We start from the raw sequence: 26,059 nt of genomic DNA, 5'->3' as shown, positions 1-26,059 counted from the left end.
AAATTTTGACAAAGACTGGTTTTAACACAAGTTGAAAATATTTTTTACTGTGTAATAATCGATATATAATACCATATTCGTTTTACACTACAGATTATCTATTCAGGGTTACATAAAGTTGTGTGTGTTCACGGACGACGCGTCATTCTGTACACGAAACACGCGTGTGTACGCACTTTCCGACGAGTGTACGTGCGGAGAGACCACGCGATATGTTTCGTATGAGAAGGAGCTTGCCGATTGGTCGTTAACGTGTCGGACCAGCGAGCCTCTTTTGCCTCGACGTAGGAGACTAAAGAAAGCAAAATGCGTGAAGATCGTTGACCTAGATTTGTCGCACCGAGCTGTATATCGCGCGATTAACCACGTGTTTCGAAAAACAATTTTTGTGAGACTCTTGCCATCAGCGATTAGTTAATTATTGTGCGATAACAAAGACTCGACCTCGGAGGTGTACTTATGCTCCCCCATCTAACACACCAGCGTAATTTTTTAAAACTACATGATGGCCTCCGAATAGATCTTGCAGAATGGGGGGAATGTATTTACTATGACATAGACTTCTTTGGTTAAAGCTGTTACCGTTAATAACACGATATGATAACTTGTGTTTTGTCATATATTTCTTGGATGACTTTTTTTCTCAAAAATATATAATAGAATGTAATAAAGTAGATAACAATTATTTTTTAAATATGAAATATATATTTTGAAATAATTTCTTTAGATGATAATTTTCCTTTAAAAAATACAAATAAAATATATACAAAAATTATACAAATAATAATAACTTTTTAAAAAATATATAAAACATAGTTTTTATTATTTAGTTATTATTAATATTCTTGTTAAGAATTTAATTGATTTAATTTAAAAGTCTGAATTAATATGCGCTAAATAACTTAAAGACTTTATATTTAGCGTAAAGCATATGATAACACTTACAATTAGTGACATGTGAATAAAACGTTATTTCATAATGTTTTGATTTATATTTTACTTAAATTTGCAAAATGCGGAAGTGTAGCTAATTAAATTCTTATTGTTTTCTTCTTATTTGTATATTAATTCGTATTCAAGGACCGGTTCGTTTTCATATATGGTACATACAGGTGTATCGACCCACTACTTTGATGTCGTAATACAGATGATACAAAATTGCTAGCTCTTGCAAAATACTGTTTTCGACTAGTGAATTTCAAGAACGTATACGAACTTTTCAGCATTCAATTTGAAATAGAAAAAGGAATAATATTTTAATTATTATTAAATAATAATGTAAGACTTGTCCTCACCGCGTATTTTTGCTGTAATGTCACACTGCATGCACATTATATAACATAAAGAAGTGAAAGTCTTATTTTATGATAATCGTAAAAATTTATAAACATGTTACTTAAGAATGTATATGTGTCACATCTAAAAACAATACTAAATATATATATAAAAGTTTTAGATTATTCTATCATTACTTTTAAATAGCTGCGTGTAAAATTTGAATACAATTCTTTTACTAATTTAAAAGTTATTTAATTTTTTTTGTTTGCTTAATTCTTATGTAAAATACGTATTCACATTTTTATGCTAATAACATTTTTATGCTAATAAAACAATAACAAATTCATTCAGAGATTTATTGGATCTATTTACTCGTTTAAAAATTATTGAGCTAAAATTGCAGCAACAAAATATAATCATTTTGTTGCATAAAACTATTATAAATCAAATTATTTGTTGTTTTATTATTTACAATTAGTTTCAGGATTTTTACGAGCTAATATCATAAAATTTTTTTTATTAATTAACTATATATTCTTAACTGACTATATGTATAGTCAAAATATTCTCAATTACGTGTTTGATATAAGGCTATATATTTACATAATTACTATTTTGTAATACGGAAGTTAGCACAACTTGTGGTATTATCGTTCTGTTTTAATTATTTCACAAATATGTTAAGCGCTTTTTGGCGCTGTTTTTATTTAATGGAATAAATATTCGCGCGGGACTCTTGAAACAAATATTAATGTTACTTTGTTAAAAATATAAGTAATGGCTCTGTAAAATATTGAAAAGGAAATTGTAAAACGTTATATTAAAAAATTGTCTATTTACACGTGTCTATTAATTTACTGTTATAGTCATAATAACAAAACGAGACAATACTTCGATTTCGCTTTGTTTCCAGGGACGAGTATAGAGAGTCAAGAATTACCATTACATTTTTTATCCATATGACGCACAAAGTTGAACAAAGCAATCGCGTGTTATCTGCTATTGTGTATCAGTCAACACAACAAGAGCGTATGCCCTGCTGGTCGGTTCATAACAAGAAAACCATACGGGGATTGTTGACTCGTTATAATTTCTGCTGCGTAATACAAACCACGTAATATAAGAAAAAAGTAGTACTATCGTACATACGCATTTTTGTTCACGCTCGACAGCTCTCAAAAAACCGGTTTGGAAAACAACATATACTTAAAAATGTTTCTTTCATTCTTCCTCTAAAAATTTATTGCATACAAACTTACAACCGGCATTAGTTCTTTGAATGATGAATAAGTGAAACAGATAGTGGTATATTAAAACAACTGATAATAGAACGCTGATTATCGAGCTAATTAAGATTCTGCCATCGCATGACATATCGACTGATGTGTACGTAGAGAGGCGTTCAACTTGATCATTGATCATCGTACAAGATTAAAGTGTCGTTCTCAGAATTACAATTAGATAAAAATACAATAGGATCTCATTGTTTGTTAAATATTTTTGTCTTATAATATACTTGCAAGATAACATACACGGCGAGAAATATACATGAAAAAACGGTTTTGCTTAAGTATTATTATAATAATTAATATGTAAGACGATTAAGATGATGGTTAAAATGTTTAAAATTTGTACAGCATTACTCGTCAAACTTGAGTGTTCTACATAATTATTATGATGTTCTAAGAAAATTATTTTCAGATGTCTAAAAAATCAAGATACTTTAAAATAATTTTTTTTAGAACATTAAAATAATTATGTAGAATACCTAATGAGTAATGCTACAAAAAGTTTTAACTTTTTTTTTAACAACCAACTTGAGCATCCCGTGTAATTATTTTGATGATACAGCAAATTTTTTCAGATATTTAGCTTACTTTTAAATATGTCTGCAAAATCGATTTTTCCGTATACATTTGCCGACTAATTTTTCCGCGTTTCTGACTTTCAGATCATTAAATCTTTCATATTTCCTAAACTTTTGGTTTCCTGTTAAATATACTGAGAGAATTGTTTGATAATCACTTATTTTGTTTGTGCGATTAAAAAGCTTTCACACTTTTTTGTTTTTAATTATGTTATTCTAATTAGAATTTCTCTCTAAATCTTATGGAGTAGAATCTTACTCAAAGGGACTAAAAAAAGAGTGAAAATCTGTCACTTGAACAAGAGTAGTAGTATTTTCACTCTTTTTTTTAAAGACTGACTCAATTTTCAGTCTCTTTGAATAAAATATTGAGATTTCACTCCACGAGACTTAGTGAATTGGTTATACTAAATTTTGATCAAAACAACACAATTTTTTAATGAAAAAGTAAGAAATTTTATTAGTCACATATTAACAAAATAAATGGTTATACTTATACTCTTAACAAATGGTCAAACATTTCTGTCATTTGATAAGTTTCTACGAAGGACGCCCTTATACGTCCAGGGCCATGCTTAGCAATTGTGCGATGTGTGCATATAGCACACAGTCGGCCAAACCAGAGACGGTCAAGCCAGAGGTGGCCAAAGCCCAAAAATATGTAGCCAAAATTCAATATAGTGTTAGTATGTATTAATTGTAGACAGTATTACTATAGACTACGCAATTGTCAGAAATTTGAGGCGTGAGTGTAGATTTAAGACAATGTTACAGGAATGACTTAAAAATTTATCAATAATATAAACTCCAGTAATGAGATTATAGCGAATGAGAGTGCGGCATGGTACTTCGTACGCAAATCAATAATCCGTGGATAAAAAATATTTTATTCTATAAAATTAGAACGTTTCGACTCACTTTGAATCTTCTTCAGCTAATACAATATTGATATACTTCCTTTGAATATATAATTGGAGTTATAGCAGGTTTGATGTTGAAATCTCTGTTAAAATTTAAGATACATTATACAATTTACTATCCCAACACTGTTTTGTGCCTTTAAGAATTTGTATGTAATTTTGGTGTAAACCGTCGGTGTCAGTTCAAACTATTTTCTTGCATATAAATGTGAATGCATTCAGAGATTAATCTTTTATTTAGGAATTGTTCCAGTGTCAAGAAATGACACAATAATTTAATCTGCGATGATTCTTGGTAATTGTTGTTGTAAAATGGATCGATCCAATGTTTCAAGACGTTTTTCTTTGTATTAATATTAGGTGGGTTATTTGTTAATTTTATTATTTAACATTTAAATATTGTACATTATTGATTGGTTAAATTTTAACAGATATTTTAATATCAAATTTGTATACATATAATATAATCTGTATAGTCTAATATTAGAGCTTGTTTTGCAAAAAGCACGAAAAAATTGTTCTCTGTAATATTTGTTTATAATAATAAAATATGTATTAATATCGTAAAATGAACATTTACTTGATTGATGTCTCTTATGATTTTGTGTATTATAACTTGTAATTAATTTTGTCTATATTTATTAACATACGTATGTATAATAGAACATTGTTTTTTAAATCAAGGATTTCTAAATATACGTAATTTGTATATACATATACACGGTTTTGGGGTTCAAAATTTCATCTAGATGATCATCTAGATAATTTTATCCAGATAAGATCGAACACTGCATATACACGGTTTTGGGACGGCAAAATTATTTTTACACGCAAGTAGCCAATTCTCTCTGCACAGTCCTGTATACGTCTACGACAATCCTGCTCGCATCTGCCGATCTTCTATCCCGAACCTCTCATCTCTGTGTAGCTTCCCCTCAAGAATGCGTCGGCGGTGCAGTCTCTAAACTTTCTCGCGATATCCCTTTCCGCAATAGCAGATGGCCTGCCTTACGTCACGGTCATTTACGAGGTCACCGACCCTGGACGTGGCGAGTGCAATTACTAGCCATCATGTATCCGCGACTTTTATGTGCAGATAAAAACGGCAGGCAGTAGGAGTTCCTCCAAAGACGAAAATGGAGTAACAAGAACGCGCCGCCCGCGGGTTTCTCTTCAACGACCTCGATCGTTCAACCACACAGAAGGAGAAAGCATTGCGCTCTTCTGCCTCTTTCCTATCCGCGTTGCGGTATCCCGCGATTCGTGTAGCAGAGCATTCGATTATCCAAATGAATTCCTCTCATGTTGCTCGAGCAATTATCCCTTAGGAAGTACGTATGCCATTGCGCTAAACTATTTCTCTTTCTGTCCAAAGAGAAAACGAGAAATTTAGACGAGACTTATTATTACGAAGCACTTAAAACGTTCGATAATTTCAAGGAATTTTTTTATTTGATAGTATCTACACCAAAAAAAAAAAAAGAATTTAGTAATAGCTGTTAAAAATGCACAATAAAATAATTTTAATCAAATGTTCAGTAATATAATCAAAAATACTTTTATTTTTTCTAAATATTTAATAATTATATTTAGTAATACTTATTAAATATTTAGATAAAGTAAAATTATGTTTTATTATATTAATGGAATATATGTATATTTGATTGAGAGAAATTATTTCACTCAACATTTGATATAGCTATAATATTTCTAGACTTTTTTTACGTACTAATCTTTAGACGAAGTTATTATATTTTTTATTAAGATTTCAATCAAAGTATTATTATCTTATTGCTTTTAATGCGAGAAAATATATTCTATTAAAATTCAACGTTAATACTTAATAGAATTTTATTAAGATAATAAAGCTTTCTCTCTCTCTCTCTTTGAAAGTAAGAAATGTACAAGATAATGATTAAACAATTGGCTTCTAATTACACAATAATATCACGCAAAATAATATCTTTCTATTACTGAAATATGACAGTCGAAAAGAGGTAAAACGATTGAATCAAAAAGTGTCGCTCTATTAATGCGGTCAGTATACAGATCGTCGGTATGTATGTTAAACTCCATTTAGATAAGTCGCAACATGCAAAATACATTTGCATTCGCATTTGCAATAGCCAATTAAAAGCTGTCATTAGTATCATTGACACTTCTGATTGGCTGTCGCGAATGAAAATGCGAATGCTTTTGCATGCTATGACTTATCTAAACGAGGCTTTTACACTTCTCGAGAAAAAATGTTACATATATAATTATATATAATTAGATATAAAGTATGTCCATATATAATATATAAAAATTTTTTCCCGGGAGTCATTTAGTTATGTCGACGTGTAATGGTGGTGTGCGCGCGCTCTGACGCTTCAGATTTCGTAATTAAAGCATAGTAGTAAAGATACACGTCACGATATACACCCACTTTTCCTCAAACTGTTATTGGTCCATCGTAAACGATCCGTCGAGGACGAATCCGCCAGGGCCGACAAACAAGATTGTTTTTCAACTCGTGACTACTTCCTGGTGAGTCGTAGTGCCGGTGCCAGGAATTTAAAAGTCAACAAAAATAATAGAGATGTAAAAAAGAGATAGAAAGTGTTTCTAATAAATTCTGAATAACATATATGGTAGATATAAACATAAATTATCGTTTTATTACGTCGCTTGTTTGATACTAAGAAACGAGTCATTAAGCAAGAAATTAATTTATATATTCTGTTCATTCCGGTAAACATGTATGACACATATATATTGTATTTATACAATTTTAATTGTAAAATAATCTAGGAATTAGAAATAATAAATATGAATAATGGATGATATATTAAAAACTATTACGTAATAGTCAGTATACATATAATAATTTAAATAAATATAAGATGACGGAGAGAGAGAAATAAAAAATTGATTAATCTCTTAACTTCGTAAAAATATTTAACAATTCGTCACATTAAAAATTTTTAAAAACTTTGTAAAATTTTTATCAAATTAAGTAATAATAAAATTTTTATGTTTTGATAAAAATAAATCAAAACATTTTTAATTAAATTGTTAAATTAATTAATTAATAATTAAATTAATTAAATTTCTATAAGTTAAAAAAATATTTAAATTCTAAAATTTCTATTTTATCATTTTATCGTTTAAATTATTATATGTATATTCATTGACATATACATATACGTATTATTGTATAATTTCAATTTCATTAATTTATTCTCTCCATAATTATTACTTCTTTTTCTATAATATTTTACAATATAAATTATAAATCTTTTTAATAAAATCAAAAGGTAATAAAATTTAATAAAAAATTAAACAAAATTTTTTAATTAACGATCGTAAAACTACGACGCAACTTGTATTCCAATTTGTCGTCGAAATTGAATGATGATAAAAAATTTATGAAATATTATATTAATCTAATGAAATTTTGCATTTGTGTGCGTGTAAATATGTAACATAATTTGTCTCGTGAATGTTATATATTAATTGAGTTTTATGGTATAGAGAGCGCCACTTAACGAAGTCGATTCTGCGTCGATAACGAATGTTGAAAATCTCTCGGTAGAGATCAACTTTACCTGATCGATAAATAAAAATAACAGTCGGTATTCTTATAATCATATAGTTATAGTCTATTCTTATTTCAAGATCATCTTAAACAATGTCTTAAGATGTGTTAAAACATTAATATTATTCGAATGTATTCCAATATTGATTGTCAATACTGAAAACTTATAATTTACATTATATATATATACTATAGATTTTTATTGTTTTTAGTATTGACTATTAGAATACACTGTAACTATTAGAATACAGCTTAAGATACAAAATATAAGATACAAATACAAGATAAAATACAAAATATTTTTCAATACTTAAATTTCTATTTAAATGAAAAACAATATTTTCTACTAGATAGATATAATTATAATTGTAAATGAAAGTAATAATTATAAATTCATTTAATATAGTAAAAATGTAATGATATTACCGTATATATAAAAGTAATAACAATCGTTATCAAAAACGAATAAATTAACGATAATGGCATTACAAGTTACAAATAATGCGTTATTTTCCAATTCTGCTATTTTGCTTTAACGACTAACAGTCCATGTTTACGTGATATTCAGATTAGATAATATTCAGATCAGACGGTATGTGTGTATATATATATGTATATATATTGCTATTTCATACTGCGTTTTATATGATGATCGACATGATTTATAAATAAATAAATAAAAAGTACTTTCAAAATATAGTGAACAATAAATAAAAGGAGCAAACACCACCCGCAGGATTTACGTAGCGTAATGTCATATCTCGACAAAATTACCTTTTTAAAAAAGGGAAAAAAGACGCCAAATGGTTCGGAGGAAAGAGATTCACCACCAGAGAGCAGCTCATCGCTGAAACAAAGGCTTAATATTTTGAAGGGTTGGACAAATCATATTATTCGGACGGCTTGAAAAAGTTGGAGAATAGTTGGATCAAGTGTATCGAGCTGAAAGGAAACTATGTTGAGAAATAAAAATAAATCGATCAAAAAAATGTGCTTTACTATGTTTTTCTAAAAACTTATTGACTTGTCCTCGTACCGCAATACTACCACGAGTTAAATTGAATAACAATCTAATAATTTTTACGCTCATAGCATCTTAGATCTTAATAATGTTGAATGACATTAAAATCTAAAAATGATATATTAAAAATCTCTAAATAATTAATTTATATTGCGACAAATATTACCTCGGCCGGGAAGTCGAACCCAGATCTCTTTTCGGCGCTCATTTAAGAATCTACATATGTAGGATAAATTCACACGAAATTATATTAAAAACATCCAAGATCCAGTTTGACCGTTACGGTATATTCTCATCAGCATTTAGTTTATTAAAACTCTCATGGTCCAATGAGATTTGATATTGTTTATTTACGTCGCACCTGAAAATAGAGGCTGTTCCTACTTATACTTATGCGAAGAATATTACTAAGGCCTCGAAAGTCTAAAAGCTTAGAACGCTCACACGGAATACCAGAGATCCGGATTTGACTCCCGTCCGAGGTAATATTTTTCGCAATATAAATTAATTATTTACAAATTTTTAATATGTCATTCAACATTATTAAGATGCAAAATGCTATAAGCATCAAAATTGTTAGATTGTTAGTCAATTTAACTCGTGCTAGTACTGTGGTAGTTTATTAGAGTTTGCGTTGTAGTCTATAAAAAATTTCGGTGCGCATTTAAAAATATACATACGTAGTATATAAATTCACACGAAATTATGTTAGAAGCATCCAAGGTCCAACTTGACCATTACGGCATGTCTCATTGGTATTTTTCAGAAAGTTGTTTGAAAAAAAAATATTTATACATTTTTAATTTTTAATTATGTACACATGTGCATAATTAATATCGGAATGGTATATCGTAAAATATCAATTTAATAGCAAGACATTCCGATATATATCAATTGTTAAAATAAATTCGTAACTATGTTCATTTGTCTCGTATACGGTAAAAATTTGTAAAAATACTCAATTTTTTGCGGACTTGACCGTTTATAACTGCTCTTTCGACATATCTTAAATTTACTGCGTTATTATAAAAAAGTTTTTTATTGCGTTAATATTGCGAGGATGGCTCAAATATAGAGCCGAAACGTTATGTTTTTTAATTTAATTTTTTAATTTCTAATTATCTTTTTTTATGTGCAATTTGTATACGTAGAACAATTTAACATATTGTTATTATGATTATTTTCTTGGATTAAATATATATATTGCATCATGTGATGATTTTGTAGATCATATTTATGTTTTTTAACTCTTATTTGCCTTTTGCTTTCTTTGTTTTTAAATACTAAGAATCCTATATATTATTTCTATTTGTAAAAATTTGTATTTACATTCGATATAAAATAAGATATGCTAACGAGTCTAATTAAAATGTGAATCAGATAACATTTCTGAAGACGATGATGATGATGATGACGTACCTTGACATCAAAATTTGACAGTTCGGACTTCACATCACAATATCTCCATTCGTAAGCCATAAAGATACAATTTTATTATAAAATTTAAACTTTCGAGCAAATTGAGAATACTGAGAAGTCGATTAATTCAGTCGTTTATTGTGATATCTGATAATCTTGGGTGCTAAGAATTTTCCGACTCGCGTAAATATACGGTGTAGTCTCGCTTTGCGTTCACTTGACGCGAGACACTACCGCGTCTCTTGATATTTAAAATTTTTCGTTAGTGAATTTACATAAACTTTCATGCACGTATTCTTTTAAAAGTCATGCATATAAATATGTTAAATTAATATCAATTTTAATTTCAAACACATAATTCAAGAATCTTAAATTATATTAAATTAATCTTTGTCTGGAAATTGTATCTACAAAACGATCAAATTCAATTTTGAATGTAACAAAGGAAGCTGAATTTTTTGAATGTTAAAGAAACGGAGCAATTGCAAGACAATATAATATTAATGATAACCATCTTGTTATAATGTTTAATGAGCGTTTTTGCGATATTAAACACTTTATCTTATTTAATTGTTGTTATTAACGAATCTTTACGATATTAATTATATAAGAAAATTTGTTATATTTAAACCTCATTGCGTTTTACGGCATCTGAGACTTATTTTATTACGGCAGTTTTAATTGATGATATATTGAGGATGACCAAATGTTGGCCGAAATGTGTAAAATTCGATAAAGGAAAGTTTTAAATATACATGTGATATTGCACTATGTAAATTTTGCGTGTAATGTATATACACCTTTTATTTATTATTTGACATGATTTATATTTTCATTGTATGCTTTAAGTATTTCTGATAATATTGTTTGGTTTTCTTTTTATTTTTTATACTTCATCATTAGTTGGGTGGCAGACGTGTGATAAAAACATAATCTAAGTATATAATTCTTTTGACTGATAATTGTCAACAAGATTAATAAAAAGAGTGGGGCCTGATATCCGATAATCAATTTTATTTGAGAAATTTATAAAAGCGTGGCTATAGAGATTTGGTATAGTCTTGTTACACAGTGGCCATGAAGTTTATTTACATTCTGATATTTATTTCTTTGCTTTCGGCCATTTCGGCCGAGCTAAAAATTTCGTAAGTGTACGATAACATTTTACTCATATTAAAAATTACTATTTCAACTTTCTGATTTTATTATTTTAATTGAAAACTTTACATGCATCTTAAATTTTTCAATTTAATTGTTTAGTATTTAAACAATCAAAAAATCTATTTTAAATCTTAGAAATGTACGTTATATAGATGTATGTACGAAATCTTCTAAATGTATGTTATATAGAATAATTATTTATACTTTTTATAAATTCTTTTGTTTTGTTATGTAAAGCCTATTTCATTTTTCAATTTAACTTCTTTTTAATATTATTTAAAAATAGCATATCTAGCTTAATCAAGATAAACAAAAATTTTTAATTATTACAGGAATATTATTGATAACAAAAGTGCGTCTGCTAATATAAATCATATTGTGGATCGTTCTATTCCTCTCATTTCACGATTTATTGTCGATAATGGCTTGGACCCTCTTGATCTCCCACAAACTGAGAAAAAATTATGGATGGTACGTAACATTCTTACACAATTTATAAAAGAAAAGGAACAATTTGAATCGCGAGATTATTTAATTATTTATTAATAATTATGTTTAATTAAACAACAAATATTTGCCGTAACAACATTACAACACAGATCTGGCTTCACAAAACAAAGGTTCAGTAATACATTATAAACTCGAGTTCAGCGTGAATCGAGTGATACTATCAATAAACCAGTTATATAAGAGTCCGTTATTACAGTAAACGCGTGCATGTTCCCTCACAATCGCGAAAGGTTGCCTCGAAAATCAGGAGAAAGCTGGGTTTCGGGGTCAGAGCTGGGATTCGAGGTCAGCGGGCCGCGATACGAAAGCGAGCACGCTGTCTCGGGGCCGTAGAAAGCGAAATCGAAGAGTTGGGCCTTGGACAAGAGCGAGAGTGAATCCCAGGATGACACTTTCGAGCGTTGACCTTGGACCGAGGTGAATCACGGTCGAACGCCGAGGTCATCCCTCGCCTCGTTTTCGCTGATCTCATTTTTGACGCTCCGAAGGCTGGCGCGCAATAGCTTTGAACTTGAACGAGAGTGAAATCAAGGTTTCACTCGGTAGATCGAGGTGGAAGGCAAGCTCGAGCTCAAGTTCAATGCCGCCGTTCAGCGCAAGTGCTCTTCCCGTATCACGTCGGGCGCGAATTAAGTCATTTATCTTACGGTACTACCATGAAATTGAATAAGTTCGTATCTCAAATAAGGAGAACAGATTTTCAAGACTTTTCGTGAGAATTGAGGATTAAAGGAGTAGTATTTTTAAGAGAAGATTAAATAGTATTTTATAATAATGTTATACTCTTATAAATGCATATAGCACAGAAGCTTACATCAACATTTGCAATATTATTACAATTCATGAAACATTGCAACATTTTTGTAATATTGTTGGAATAATCTGTACTGCTTGTGAAGTTTCTTTATCAATATTAACAATTGTATTAATTCTCCAGAGCTGATAATAGGTGTCTATAATTAAGACTCACTCAATTATAAATCCCTTTATCAAAAAAAAAAATATCAAACAATTCAATTTTCTTTATGTTACACCTACGAATTTAGATTATTCTTATCGTCATTCTGTTACGTCAGTCTATCGGTGAAATTAATTAATGTTTTTTAATTAACATAGATAAATTAAATAGATCTTAAAAACTCAATGTCAGTAACTGTGTTATAAATTTTTACATCACTTCGAAAAGTTAACTGTTTCAACGTTTATAAGCAACTTTTTTATATATTTTTTGGACTATATTCATGGAAGTATAATTATGTCATTTATTTATAATTGAGTAAAGTTTTATTTGCTTAAAAAGTAATGTCACATTTAAAAGCAAATTAATTACTTAATTTAAAACATGCACAAAAAATTATCCGTCTATAATTGTGTCATTGCACGTTAAATATCGTTGATAAGACATACACATTGTTTTCGGTTTTACGTTATTATATCTTATTATTTGGAGCATGCATAGAGATAATGCAGCTGCGATGATAAGCAACAAAATCTTACACATACCTAACTTATACTCACATCACCACGTGATTTTGTGTTAGATTTGGTTTCTGATAAAACAATAACATGTTTAATTCAATTTCGATAACAGTATTATACATCACGATTTTATTAAAACATAATATGCTTATTTTAATTTTGTATGCCAGAAATTGCCGTACAATTCGAAACATGATAAAAAATTAAAGCTACATAAAGCTAATCTCGTTTTGCACTCGGGAATATTGAAACATTTATCCGATTTGAAGCGATATGGCGACGCTACCATGGACTATAAAGATAAAATATTACAATTGTACATTGGGTTCGAATTTAAATTTTTAGAGGTAATCTCCATTCTCTCATTTCTTTAAAATAAGAAACGTGCTAAATGAAACTACGTTATATCTAAGTATTTAGTTGTATACATATTTGTATAACATGTAGTTGTATACTATATAGCTGTATACTCTACATGTTATTATAATATTCTGTCTTGTAAAAATAATTTTTTTAATATTCAGGTAATATACGATTATATCTTAAAAATGCTTTTTTTCCGTTCGGAGGGTCGCATTTTAGCTTTAACAGAAAATGTACGCGCTAAATTTAGCGTCACGTTCAGCATAAAGAATGCCTCTATATGTCTCAACAAGTTTGATTTACAAGTTCCAAGGTATTAAAAAATCGCAAATTTTTAGAATATGGGGTATTCCATACCAAGTGGGCCACCTAATTTTTGGGCTTTCTCGTCGCAACGCTCTTTTCGCTTGTCATTAGTGGGCATGAGAGGCAAGTTTGAAAATGAAATGTAGACGTTTCCTTATAGAAAATTGAACGCTCTTTCACGTAAGAATACTCTTTTTTCGATCAGACCGGTTAACGACGAAGTTTATCAGTTTTGAACTTTTCAAAATGGCGGCGCGCCTAAAAGGCCAGTCTCAATTTTCTTTTAATATAGCTCAAAATGTAGCCCCAGATCTCTACTTTGTTACTCTAAAAGGACTTAATGGGACACGCATTCGTTTGGGAGTAAGAGCTAGGAAAGTGAGGCAATGTCGCTCCGTCACCCTGCCGCGGCACTCACTTTCCTAGCTCTTACTTCCAAACGAATGCGTGTCCCATTAAATCCTTTTAGAGTAACAAAGTATAAACCTGGGGTTACATTTTGAGCTATATTAAAAGAAAATTGAGACTGGCCTTTTAGGCGCGCCGCTATTTTGAAAACTTCAAAACTGACAAACATCGTCGTAAACCGGTCTGATCGAAAAAAGAGTATTCTTACATGAAAGAGCGTTCAATTTTCTATAAGGAAACGTCTACATTTCATTTTCAAACTTGCCTCTCATGCCCACTAATGACAAGCGAAAAGAGCGCTGCAACGAGAAAGCCCAAAAATTGACGGCTCTACAGTTCGGCAACCAGTTAGCCTAGAGATATATTATTTGGCATAGAGTCTTTATTCATCAAACTGTTCAAGTTCAAGCAATATGAACGAAATCCATGAAACTTCGCAAAATGGGTGGCCCACTTAGCATGGAATTATTTTTATTTGTGAAGAAAAAATCTTATATATTCTAAACTTAATTACTCAATTATATGTTGTATTATTGCAGTGCCATTAAAGTTACAATCAAAAATAAGAACGGAAAGGTGAGTTGGATAAAAACAACCATCGTAAAATTCATAATACCGTTCGTTAAGGACACGCTTGTGAATGTAATTCAGAAGGAAGGAACAAAAATGATTCAAAAATATCTCAACGAAATAAACAACTTGTTCAAAAATCACGATTTCACAAATAATGAAATAATTGATCAGTATTCGCAAATATTAATTTCGTAATACGATATTTTGTATAATTTATATTCTATGTTCACATAAATATATTATATTTCTTTTAATGCTTGTGTATTTATTTATGAGAGCAGCTTCAGTGTATTCAGCGATCCTTGAATGTCCTTAAATACTGGAATTATCCTGAAATTTAATGTATCCTAAAAAACCAGCTACAATTTTAGGATTGATTTTTTGTTATTCTTTTATTTAAAAAAATTGGATCATAAAAAAAAGAAATAAGAAATATTTTCCGGACGTGCACAAGAATTATGTCAGTAACAATAAATTTTATAGCCATTTTAAATAAAATTTTTTTGCAAAATTGCTTTAAAAGCAAATGCGGTATTGAAAATTAGATTAATAATTTAATGAAGCATCAATTAATTAATGATTTTATAAAGTAATATTTGTGATACATTAATAAAAATAGAAATTGTGTTTAGGTATAAGCCCTCCCTTAAAGATACAAGACAAGTTACTAATTGAAAATTTGGATTTAATGTCTGCAATCATAAAATAAAAAATACAGTAAAGAAAATATCGTTTGTGATAAATCTTCTTTTATTATTTATAAAGCGTTAAATAATATTGTTCAAAATTTATTTGCGTTTTAATTAATTTGTTATAGAATTCTAATTTAAATACAAAAAACGTATATTTTTTGTAGCTGTGTTTAGTAGAAAAAGTAGCATTGCAACTACACTGGGCAACAAAATTAACGCAACACCTGTTTCACTCTGCAAAAATAGGCAAACTTCAAGATAGAATAACTTCGTCAAAAATCATCGTATTGAGATGTTTAGAAAAGCATTTTACTTTAGCTTGAAATCTCTACTTTTCAGATTGCTACTTGAAAAAGTGGTCTCACGAAGATTTTATGAAGTTGCACAAACATAAATGAAGATATATCAGATCTCAAAATTTTTTACGAAATTTGTGGAGTTCCACGAAGCGGACTAAAAACTGTACGCAAATGCGATTTACATCACTCAAAAGATCGAAACTTTACCTTTGATTTGCTTTTTTACGAAGCTCCGTACGATTTTTTTCGCCAAATTATTCAACGTTGAAGCAAAAGGGTCATTTTTGTTTCAACGTTGAATAATACGGCGAAAAAAAATTGTACGGAGCTTCGTAAAAAAATTGATTAAAGGTAAAGTTTCGCTCTTTCGAATGATGTAAACCGCATTTATGCACAATTTTTATTTCATGCGGTGGAACTTTTCAAATTTCGTAAAAAATTTTTAGGTTTGACGCACTTTTATTTATGTTTGTGTAACTTCACGAAATATCATTAAGACCGTTTTTTGAAATACCAGTCTGAAAAGTAGAGATTTCAAGCTTTAAAATGCTTTTTTAAACTCGATTCGACGATTTTTGACAAAGTTATTTTATCTTGAAATTTGCATGCAGCTACTGAATAAAATTAAAGTCATTTAAAATCAGCATTAAAAAGAATCAAATTCAAATTTCACATACCTCTGCGAAGAATAATCGCGAAGCAATGTAAGAAAAAACTGTTTAAAATCATAACAAATTTTTTTAATTGTAAGTAAAATTTAACATTTTCTCTTTAAAATTTTTTATCATTATGTTATAATTTTTTTCACTGAGTGATTTGAAGTAAATAATGCATTATGTAATCTTTTTTCTGAAAATTTCGATAAGATTTTTACACCTTGTGTGTGTGCGTGCGTGCGTCTGTGAAGTGCGTAGGTGACATTTACACTTCAAAATCTGGTATTCCCGCCTTGTCTTCGAATGACTTCTTGCAAGCGCTCACGCATATTAATGCAAGATAGCTTGCAAGAAGTCATTCAATGACAAGGCGGGAATACCAGATTTTGAAGTGTAAATGTCACCCACGTACTTCACAGAACGCACGCACGCACACACACAAGGTGTAAGTCCGATCGAAATTTTCAGAGAAAAGGCTACATAATGCATTACTCACTTCAAATCACTCAATAAAAAAAATTGTAACGTAATGATAAAAAATTTTAAAGAGAAAATATTAAACTTTACTTACAATTAAAAATTAATTTGTTATGACTTTAAAAGTTTTTTTGTACATTGCTTCGCGACTATTCTTCGCGGAGATATGTGAAATTTGAATTTGGTTCTTTTTAATGCTGATTTTAAGTGACTTTAATTTTGTTCAGTAGCTGCATGCAAACTTCAAGATAAAATAACTTCGTCAAAAATCGTCGAATCAGGATGTTTAAAAAAGCATTTTAATGCTTCAAATCTCTATTTTTCAGACTGATACTTCAAAAAACAGTCTTACTGATATTTCGTGAAGTAACACAAACATAAATAAAAGTGCGTCAAACCTAAAAATTTTTTACGAAATAAAAATTGTGCATAAATGCGATTTACATCATTCGAAAGAGCGAAACTTTACCTTTAATTTGTTTTTTTTAGCAAAAGGGTCATTTTTGCTTCAACGTTGAATAACTCAGCGAAAAAAAATCGTACGGAGCTCCGTAAAAAAACAAATTAAAGGTAAAGTTTCGCTCTTTCGAGTGATGAAAATCACATTAGCGTACAGTTTTTAGTCCGCCCCGTGGAACTTCGCAAATTTTGCAAAAAATTTTAAGATCTGATATATCTTCATTTATGTTTGTGCAACTTCATAAAATCTCCGTGAGACCACTTTTTCAAGTAGCGATCTGAAAAGTAGAGGTTTCAAGTAAAGTAAAATGCTTTTCTAAACATCTCAATACGATGATTTTTGACGAAGTTATTCTATCTTGAAGTTTGCCTATTTTTGCAGAGTGAAACAGATGTTGCGTTAATTTTGTTGCCTAGTGTATTATAAAATTATTTAATATGAGTAGTTATCTTTAGTTTCTTATCTTTAGTTTTTTATTGGATTTAAGAAAAATGTGTAAATCAATTATATTAAAAAAATCTAACAACAATTACAAATTTGCTTTTGTACTGAACGCAGCCAATATTAATGCAATTAATGAAAATTAATTAACTGATGAAAATTAATTGATCTGAAAAAAAAAACTAGGATTTTACTTGAAATGTTTTGGAATTATCCTTGAATTGATTATCGAGTCAGATTATCGAATCAGACCGTTCGATAATCTCAACGGCTCATAAAATTTATTATATGAATCATCTTTTCTATCAGTGTAATAAGAATTTTTTTAATTGAAGAGTTTTCCACAAAAAGCTTAAAGTTTGTTTTTATATTTATTATATAATACTAAATTTCCATATTTATGATGCAATAAACGATTTAGAGATGAAAAGTGTCTTGAAAAGAGGAAACGTCAACTTCTTTCGTGATCGTTTATTTCTATATATCTTCTTATGATAACTTTTGGTTTCCATAAAAAAAACGTAACAAAATATAAAAATAAAACTTTAGTTTTTACGAAAAATAATTACATATATCACAATTTTGACAATAAAATCATTATTTGCTGTTGTATCTCTCGCTTGTTGTATGTGTGTTATACAATTTTGTGATATCTAACTACTTAGACTATTATCAAATCGATAAGACATAATCAGATCTTAGAAAATGAATAAATATAGAGGAAACCTATCATATCTTCCGTAGTTGAATTGTTACCGCAATCATGCCCAGTCAAATACAATTAACTCTTCTCCTCGTAACCATTGTGTACATGGTATATGGTACACCTGTTACAGCCGAACAAAATCCTAAGTAAGTTTGTATGCTCATAATTCTTTGTGATTTGAATCATTACTTATTCATTTTATAATTAAATCATCGTATTGCATTTTACAGAGGATAAGACTTTTTTTCATGTGTACACACACATACACCTTCAACCTTACATTACTTGCACAAATTAATGTAATTACTTGTGTAAGATATTTCTGACACACCAACATTATATCTCAATTTTTATTGTTTCCTTTGATAATTTACAATAAATAAAAATTGACAACATTCTTATTTAATTGTAAAACGATTTGCGCCAAATGTAACAATGTGCATAAATAGCATTCATACATTTAGCGAATTTTTAAGGTTGAGCACCCTTCGTGAGTAAAGGGTTATATGCTACAATTTATGATAACTAAAAAATCAAACACATCAGATATACCTTTTCAATTTCTCAAAAAATAAAATTTAAACTTTTAATATATTTAATTTTAAATATTTTATATATATGTATATGTATATATACATGTTATATATATGCAATATTTTTCCGTAATTAATATGTATATATATATATATATATACGCATTTCGAAAATTACATATACTACGATTTCGTTTAAATGAATAGTGCATTCAACAAATGTGTATTTTTGTATTAATTAGTCCTGGGCAAAATGTAGAAGTAAGAGCAAATCTTGATAAGGTAGTTGATGCTTTATTACCTTCAGTACGTCAAATCATTTTGAAACATGGAATGGATCCTATGCAACTCCCCAACGTTTCTACACCTATTTTCCCACACTTGGTATGTAAGAGTGAAACTAACAATAAAATTTTTGCAGGGAATGAAAAGTTATTTTTTAAAGGTAATTACTTTTAAAGTAAAAAGTAGTTACAAATTATATACAGTTACTCGTTATCATTACTCGTTACAGTTATTCGATATTTCTCACGCCGGTATTCAATATCAAAATTTGGTACTAGCTCAGTATCTCACCGATATTCAATTCTTACTTGGGAATTCATATTCGGAACATAAATAGGTGCAATCGTGAATTGACAATTGACTAATTTAATTTAATAAAATCAAAATAATTATAATTTAATAAAATGTATAAAGCTCAATTGAATAAAAATAAAAGTCAGAATAATAAAATTGGCTACAAGCCAACGTTATATAGTTGTTCAATGTTAATATTTAATAAAATATTAAGATTGAACAATTATAATAGTATTGACTCGTAGCGTTTATTTCATTAATTTAATAAAAGTGCTATTTGTTGAGGATTATTAATACTGCAATACTATAAATTCCAAATATACTATACCTATACACAAGAATGAGATAAATAAACAAGCATTGTGCATTAAAATATTTTATTTTATTATTATTTTATAAATTATTATAAATTGCATTCATTATAGTAAATAAACTTTATATAATTAAATTTTAAATTATGAAATAAAATATTATTTAAAAATATAAACTTTTCTTTAAACGCGTTTTAAAATCATTTTTAAGTAGTATTTTTATATCTGCACTTTCTCTTTCCTTTTTTCCACCGATCAATTGCTCTCGAGCGACTCATTGACGAATTTATATGTTTTCCTTCCCGCATTTCAAATTTGCTTATCAAAATATCTGTAAAATAATTTTTATTTATTTTTTATGTTACAAGATATATTAATAAATTAAATATTAACTCTCATAGGACCGTTCTTGTAAGAACACAATCAATAAGAAATACGATTTAACTTATAAAAATTTTCGGAATAATTTCCATATAAAATTATATATACTTCATATTGAATTATTTAAGCAACAATGATCTAGCTTCGACCGTTATAGGCTAAATGATATATCAATTTATGAACTTAATCAATTTGTAAATTTTTATTTTTCGCAATAAATTCTTTATGGTCGTGTTATAAAATGTAAGTATCGTTAGTATATTATTAAATTGCTTGTTAATTTAATTTGTGATTACTATTTCAGTTTTAATTTAGAACTGCGTTGTAAGATTGAAAATTAATTTGGAAATTTAGATTAATAAACATAACTGGATTGTATACATAAATTCACACGGAAATATTATCAAATATTGAGATCCAACTATAAAAAAAACCTTTCAAAGTGTCATATTTTGATTTTAATAAAACTTTTTATATATGTAAATAATACCATAGATTACATAAATTTTATATATAATAGTTGATTTTACACATCAGAATTTAATATTATACATTTAATGTTATTTACAAATACAGTTATAAATAAGACATATAAGAGTAAAATAATAAATCTTTCAGCTTATAATATTGTGTATAATTTTAAATAATTACTTATATAATTGACGAAAACATTATATTTTGTTAGTTTTCATTAAACTTTATTTTTATGAGTATCTATACACAATATTATAAACGGAAAGATTTATTATTTGTCTCTAATATGCCCTATTTATAACTTTATTTATATCTTTATATTAATAGTCCTTTACTTTTGTATTAATTTTAATGTTATTTATACAATTATTTATAAAAAATAATTTTCAAGTAAATATATAATTATACAGTACAATATAGAGAGAGAAAATCTGTGCAAAAGCATAACCATAAGTAATTTATAAATCTTGGTTTTGCGCTCAAATTTAGTTTTTCATTTTCGTTTCTTTGTCTACCAAAAGCAGTAAATAATATTTGAACAGTTTTTGACATAAGTGCTGACAAAGTATCATGAATAGCTTTTTTATATGTAGATTATTTTATATGTAGACGTTATGTCAATATATCTCTCAAATAATGGAAGCTAAAGAAATACGAAATTAAATAAAAATATTTTCTTAACCCGTAGTGGTCACACCTCTTAAAAATAACGTATTGATCACACTGGGTCCAGTTGATCCGACGCAAAAAAACAGTCGCCATTTGCGTTCTACTTGATTTATTGACTACATCAACTCAAAAATTGCCTCGGGTCAGACAGACCCAGTGTGACCACTACGGGTTAAAGATAAAAATATATAATTAATTTGAAGAAAATTATTACAATGGCATTTTTTTTTCATCGATGTCCATTAAAGCATTCAAATTGTTGACTCATCTTAATGTAGATGTAGGTAATTTTATCGTAATAATTTGTTTTAATCATATATGGTTTTAATGTAGAAATTAAATTAATTTCTTTGTGTGGAACAAATTTAATAATAAATTGTTTTGTAAATCTTCAAATCTTTTTCTTAAATCGTACAAAATACTTTTTTTAATATTTTTTAAATATTTTTTAATATTATCCAGTTTTTTTTTTTTGTAAAAATGCTTGTACTTTTTCATAGCAAGTAGATAAAAATAACTGCAAAATTCATTACGATTATCAAAAAAAAAGACATTCCTAAAGTATCGTTACAAAAAAATAATGTAGTTTCCAGGAAGGGGTTACTCAAAAGCAATTTCGTTACAAGTAACAAGTTACTTTCATTCCCTGAATTTTTATTTCCTTAAAAATTTTTATTAAATTCTATAAAAAATTCTGTAAATCGAAGTTTATCTTTCTAAGATACTAATATAGATAGTTAACTCTATTAATACGTTTCATTCCGATTATATTTGGAAATAATACTTTTAGACTGGAAAACTCAAGGGAAATCTCGATCTCAAGAAGGGGTGGATACAAAATTTATCGCTAGTAAAACGTACCCAACATGTGACTGCAACATATAAGGACTTACGTTTGACGATGGATATGAATTTAGGATTTGAAGTTATAAACGTAAGAACGGAACAGACATGATGATGCTAATTAATATTTAAAAAATCACTACAATTTATAGAAGACTTATATCTCAAAATTACATTTGTATAATTTTCAGTTTAGTTACGATTATTATCTGAAGCATTTACTGTATAAGAGGAATGGTAACATGTATGGTCGTTTACACGATCTTGATATCAACGTCGTTGTATCGATCGATCTAAATAATTATTACTTAAATCTCGACTCCATAAAGTTCTCCAATGTCTGGTAATTATTTCTTATATTTTTCGTATACCGAGAAAAAAATCTTTTATATCGCATTCGTATTATAATTCCATGATAAAATAGTTCTGATTAGCAGCTCAATTTTTATTTGAGACGTGCCATAACGATGTCATAGCCATAAAAATTAAATGTTAAAATTAAATGTTTAATGCTACTATAAGTGGAAAAAAGTGAGCAGTGCAATTCAAAATATTGTAAGTTCATTATACAATTGACATTTTTACTTGGACCTACAACGTTTTGATTTACATTTTTACATGAACTTACATTGAAATTTTTACAATTTTGAGTACGATTTTTTAAAAAGTTAATAGTACTTAATTAAAATTTTTTACTGAGACTATATGGATTATATTTTTAGTTAATATAGTAATTCTTTGTAGAATTTTTAAAGATAATTTTCAAGAAAACAAGTTTTTCCTTTCTTCTGAAAATAAAAACCATGGCACTTATTACGGTATGTTTTGGCATGTCTCAGTTAGGTACTACTAAATTATTAGTAATATTAATTATATTCTAGTTCCATTAAAAAAATATACAGTATCAAAAACTATAATTATAGATTATGGACAATAAATTATAGTTAAATTATGATCATTGTAATTATTTTTTTCTCTGGGTATGTATTATTTACTTGTCAAATAAAAGATTACATGTAGGAATTTTATGCGATCAAACATCGAGCACAGTAAATTAATTTTCAATGTTATAAATTATATTTTATTGATTGATGATAGCACAGAGTTGTTTTCTTAACGGCATATTAAACAGGTGTAGCGAAACAAATAGATAATATAATCACTGTCCATCTATCTTGATAAGTGACAGTAATTATTATCTCCTACATTGTTTCGCTGTATCTGTTTAATATGCTGTTATGATGATTAAAGAACGATAATAGTCGCCCGTAAAAATTCAATTTGAAGTTTATCAAGATATGTCATTAATATTTTTATTTTCAACATCTGTATTCGCAATGATCTTCTTTTATCTGATGGTTATGAGATATCGACATAATCTCTTGATTTAAATCGCAAATTTACCTTGCAAGTTTAAAACAAATTATAAACATAAGTATATCATAAATTTTTTTCAATTACATTTGCATAACAATTTTCTCTTTACTTTCGTTTTTTTGCAGGAAATTTGACCTACAATTCGGGGGTAATCTTTTGGACCCTATCGTGAATGCTTTGACTAAAATAGTCACAGTGGTTTTCCGAAATCCTATATTAAATATCGTTGAAAAGCGTGCCAAATCGAATTTCAGCGTACAACTTGGTAACTGGAACACAAACACTTCACAACAAAATCGCACGGAAATAATAGATAAATGGCTCGACATTGTGAAATCGGAATTTCATTAATCCTTGTTATTCTGTTATACTATCCTTGTATATTCATTATTATGTATCCTAAAAATATAAGCCAATTAAATCGTTGAACGCTTATAAATCAGCATCACGGACTTATCATTGATCTCTAAGCATTATTATCCATTTTATTGTCCAAAATTTAAGGATATATCAAATCTATTCAGTCTCTGCAAAAGTGATTAGAATTGAAAGTTTATTTCTATGTAAAAATAAATGCTAATAGTTTAGTTAGTTTACTATTTATACTAAACAATATAATAATATTAACAATATAAAATAATTATATAATTTAAAAAAAAAATTTCTTATTTTACTTTAATTATTTTTTAAAACGTGTCTATTTTTTATTAAAATAATTTTTTATCCAAGTTTTAAATAAGCTAAAATTATTTTTTGTATTATTTTCAACAGTTAGGAAAAAATTGTGATTTTTTCATAATTTTTCCGTAAGCATATAAATTATTTTTATTGTATTAAAAAAATATTAATTATTTTTATAATTTAATACAATGATATCATAAATATATCAATAAATAAACTATCTAAAGAAATATCTCTACGAATAATATATCATTGATGTTTGACGCGCGTCAAACTTCACAGAGTGCTGAAAACTATTTGATGTATATACCGTGCTGATGTGCGACGACAAACTACAGTAGTTTCGATGGGCAAACGGTGAGCTGTCAAACTACCTAAAGCGACGATCAATATGCATTACTTACAACGCTGTTAAGCTGCAACTTTGCGAGCACTCCCTGCCGCTTAATCTTATTAAACTTAGTCAGGTTTCTCCCGGGTACGTCGCGTCTTGACGCCGTTGTTTGGTCGCGAACGGCGATAGCGCAATCTGCATAGAGATAGCTCCATGAGAGTCCACGGGGGGTGGTCTCCGGGGATATCACGAGAGGTGCGCGTGGTAATCTTGTTTATACATACAACATTGCGGATATCGCAAGTATGAACCGCCGATCGATAGTGCCGACCGATTCCAGGTGCTAATACTAATATACTAATATTATATATGTACTTCATTTTAACCACCCTGCGCTTTACGCTCATCCGAACAGATCTATTAATTTATCCTTGCCTCAATTTACTGGAATTTACTTAAGACTAACAAAACCCTTCTAATAGAAGTCAATTTGTTGATACAACGCAAACAGTAGCGAATAATTAACACCAACGCTTCGTATTCACGAAAAGAATGAAGCGAATGAAAATAGAGTAATGAAAAACCAAATATTTCATTTCAGTATAAAGAACATAATCGTTGCAAAGAATTTTAGAATCCTATCTTTTACAAAAGAAATATAATATTAATCGAAAAAATTGACGGCTCTGTATTTCTAGTGCTAAATAGAAAATATGTTTCAACTAAAATGTTAATTTTGTAAATTACACTTTGCGTTCTCGCACTATTTTTATCATTAATTAATGAAGAGAATTATAATTTAATAGGAGCTGAAGCTTAATGACATTACCTTTCCCCTAGTGAACATTATGCGTTAACACACATGCGGTAGTGGTTGCCTATTATCAGGGGTATGTAGATACAAGACTGTCTGTGTGCATTTACTCATATAATTTAATTAATATTTGTAACATTGCATAATCATTATACATTTACTTCATTAAAACAGCATTTTGACAAATGCACATTTATATAATATTTGTAGGGAGGGAGCGGAGAGAGAAAATATTTGTATTTTGCGTAAAACCATTTTATCCGAAATTGATTTTTATTTAATTACGTTGCACAAAATTTCCTGTATAAAATTATATAATATTTTTAATTTTAATTTTATCTCTCTCTCTAATTGTTATTACATTGAAAAAAATTGTTTATTTGACTGAATTTATTTAGTTATCTTCAGCTTTTTTTTTTTTGTTGAAAAATGTACGTGTTTAAGTCA

At 28.4% G+C, this 26,059-nt stretch overlaps 1 protein-coding gene across 1 annotated transcript; it reads left to right on the top strand.

The window, feature by feature from the left end:
- Positions 1-18,667: 18,667 nt before the first annotated feature.
- On the top strand, positions 18,668-24,220 carry LOC108781698 (uncharacterized). Its single transcript, XM_018549753.1, has 5 exons — positions 18,668-18,762; positions 19,392-19,533; positions 22,354-22,497; positions 22,598-22,749; positions 23,909-24,220. The coding sequence occupies exons 1-5, from the start codon at positions 18,674-18,676 to the stop codon at positions 24,132-24,134; spliced, it is 753 nt and encodes a 250-aa protein (XP_018405255.1). The 5' UTR covers positions 18,668-18,673; the 3' UTR covers positions 24,135-24,220.
- Positions 24,221-26,059: the final 1,839 nt, after the last annotated feature.

The sequence above is a fragment of the Cyphomyrmex costatus genome, unplaced genomic scaffold (genome assembly GCF_001594065.2).
Source record: "Cyphomyrmex costatus isolate MS0001 unplaced genomic scaffold, Ccosl1.0 scaffold882, whole genome shotgun sequence".
Classification (NCBI taxonomy): Eukaryota; Metazoa; Arthropoda; class Insecta; order Hymenoptera; family Formicidae; genus Cyphomyrmex; species Cyphomyrmex costatus.
This window is presented reverse-complemented; position numbering and strand designations above follow the sequence as displayed.

Bases quoted from the DNA above. Each gene is read 5' to 3' on its own strand.
- LOC108781698 (XM_018549753.1), top strand. From the start codon at position 18,674: ATGCCCAGTCAAATACAATTAACTCTTCTCCTCGTAACCATTGTGTAC. The intron at 22,498-22,597 runs GTAAGAACGGAA...TATAATTTTCAG, and splicing joins TAGGATTTGAAGTTATAAAC to TTTAGTTACGATTATTATCT. The intron at 22,750-23,908 runs GTAATTATTTCT...GTTTTTTTGCAG, and splicing joins ATAAAGTTCTCCAATGTCTG to GAAATTTGACCTACAATTCG.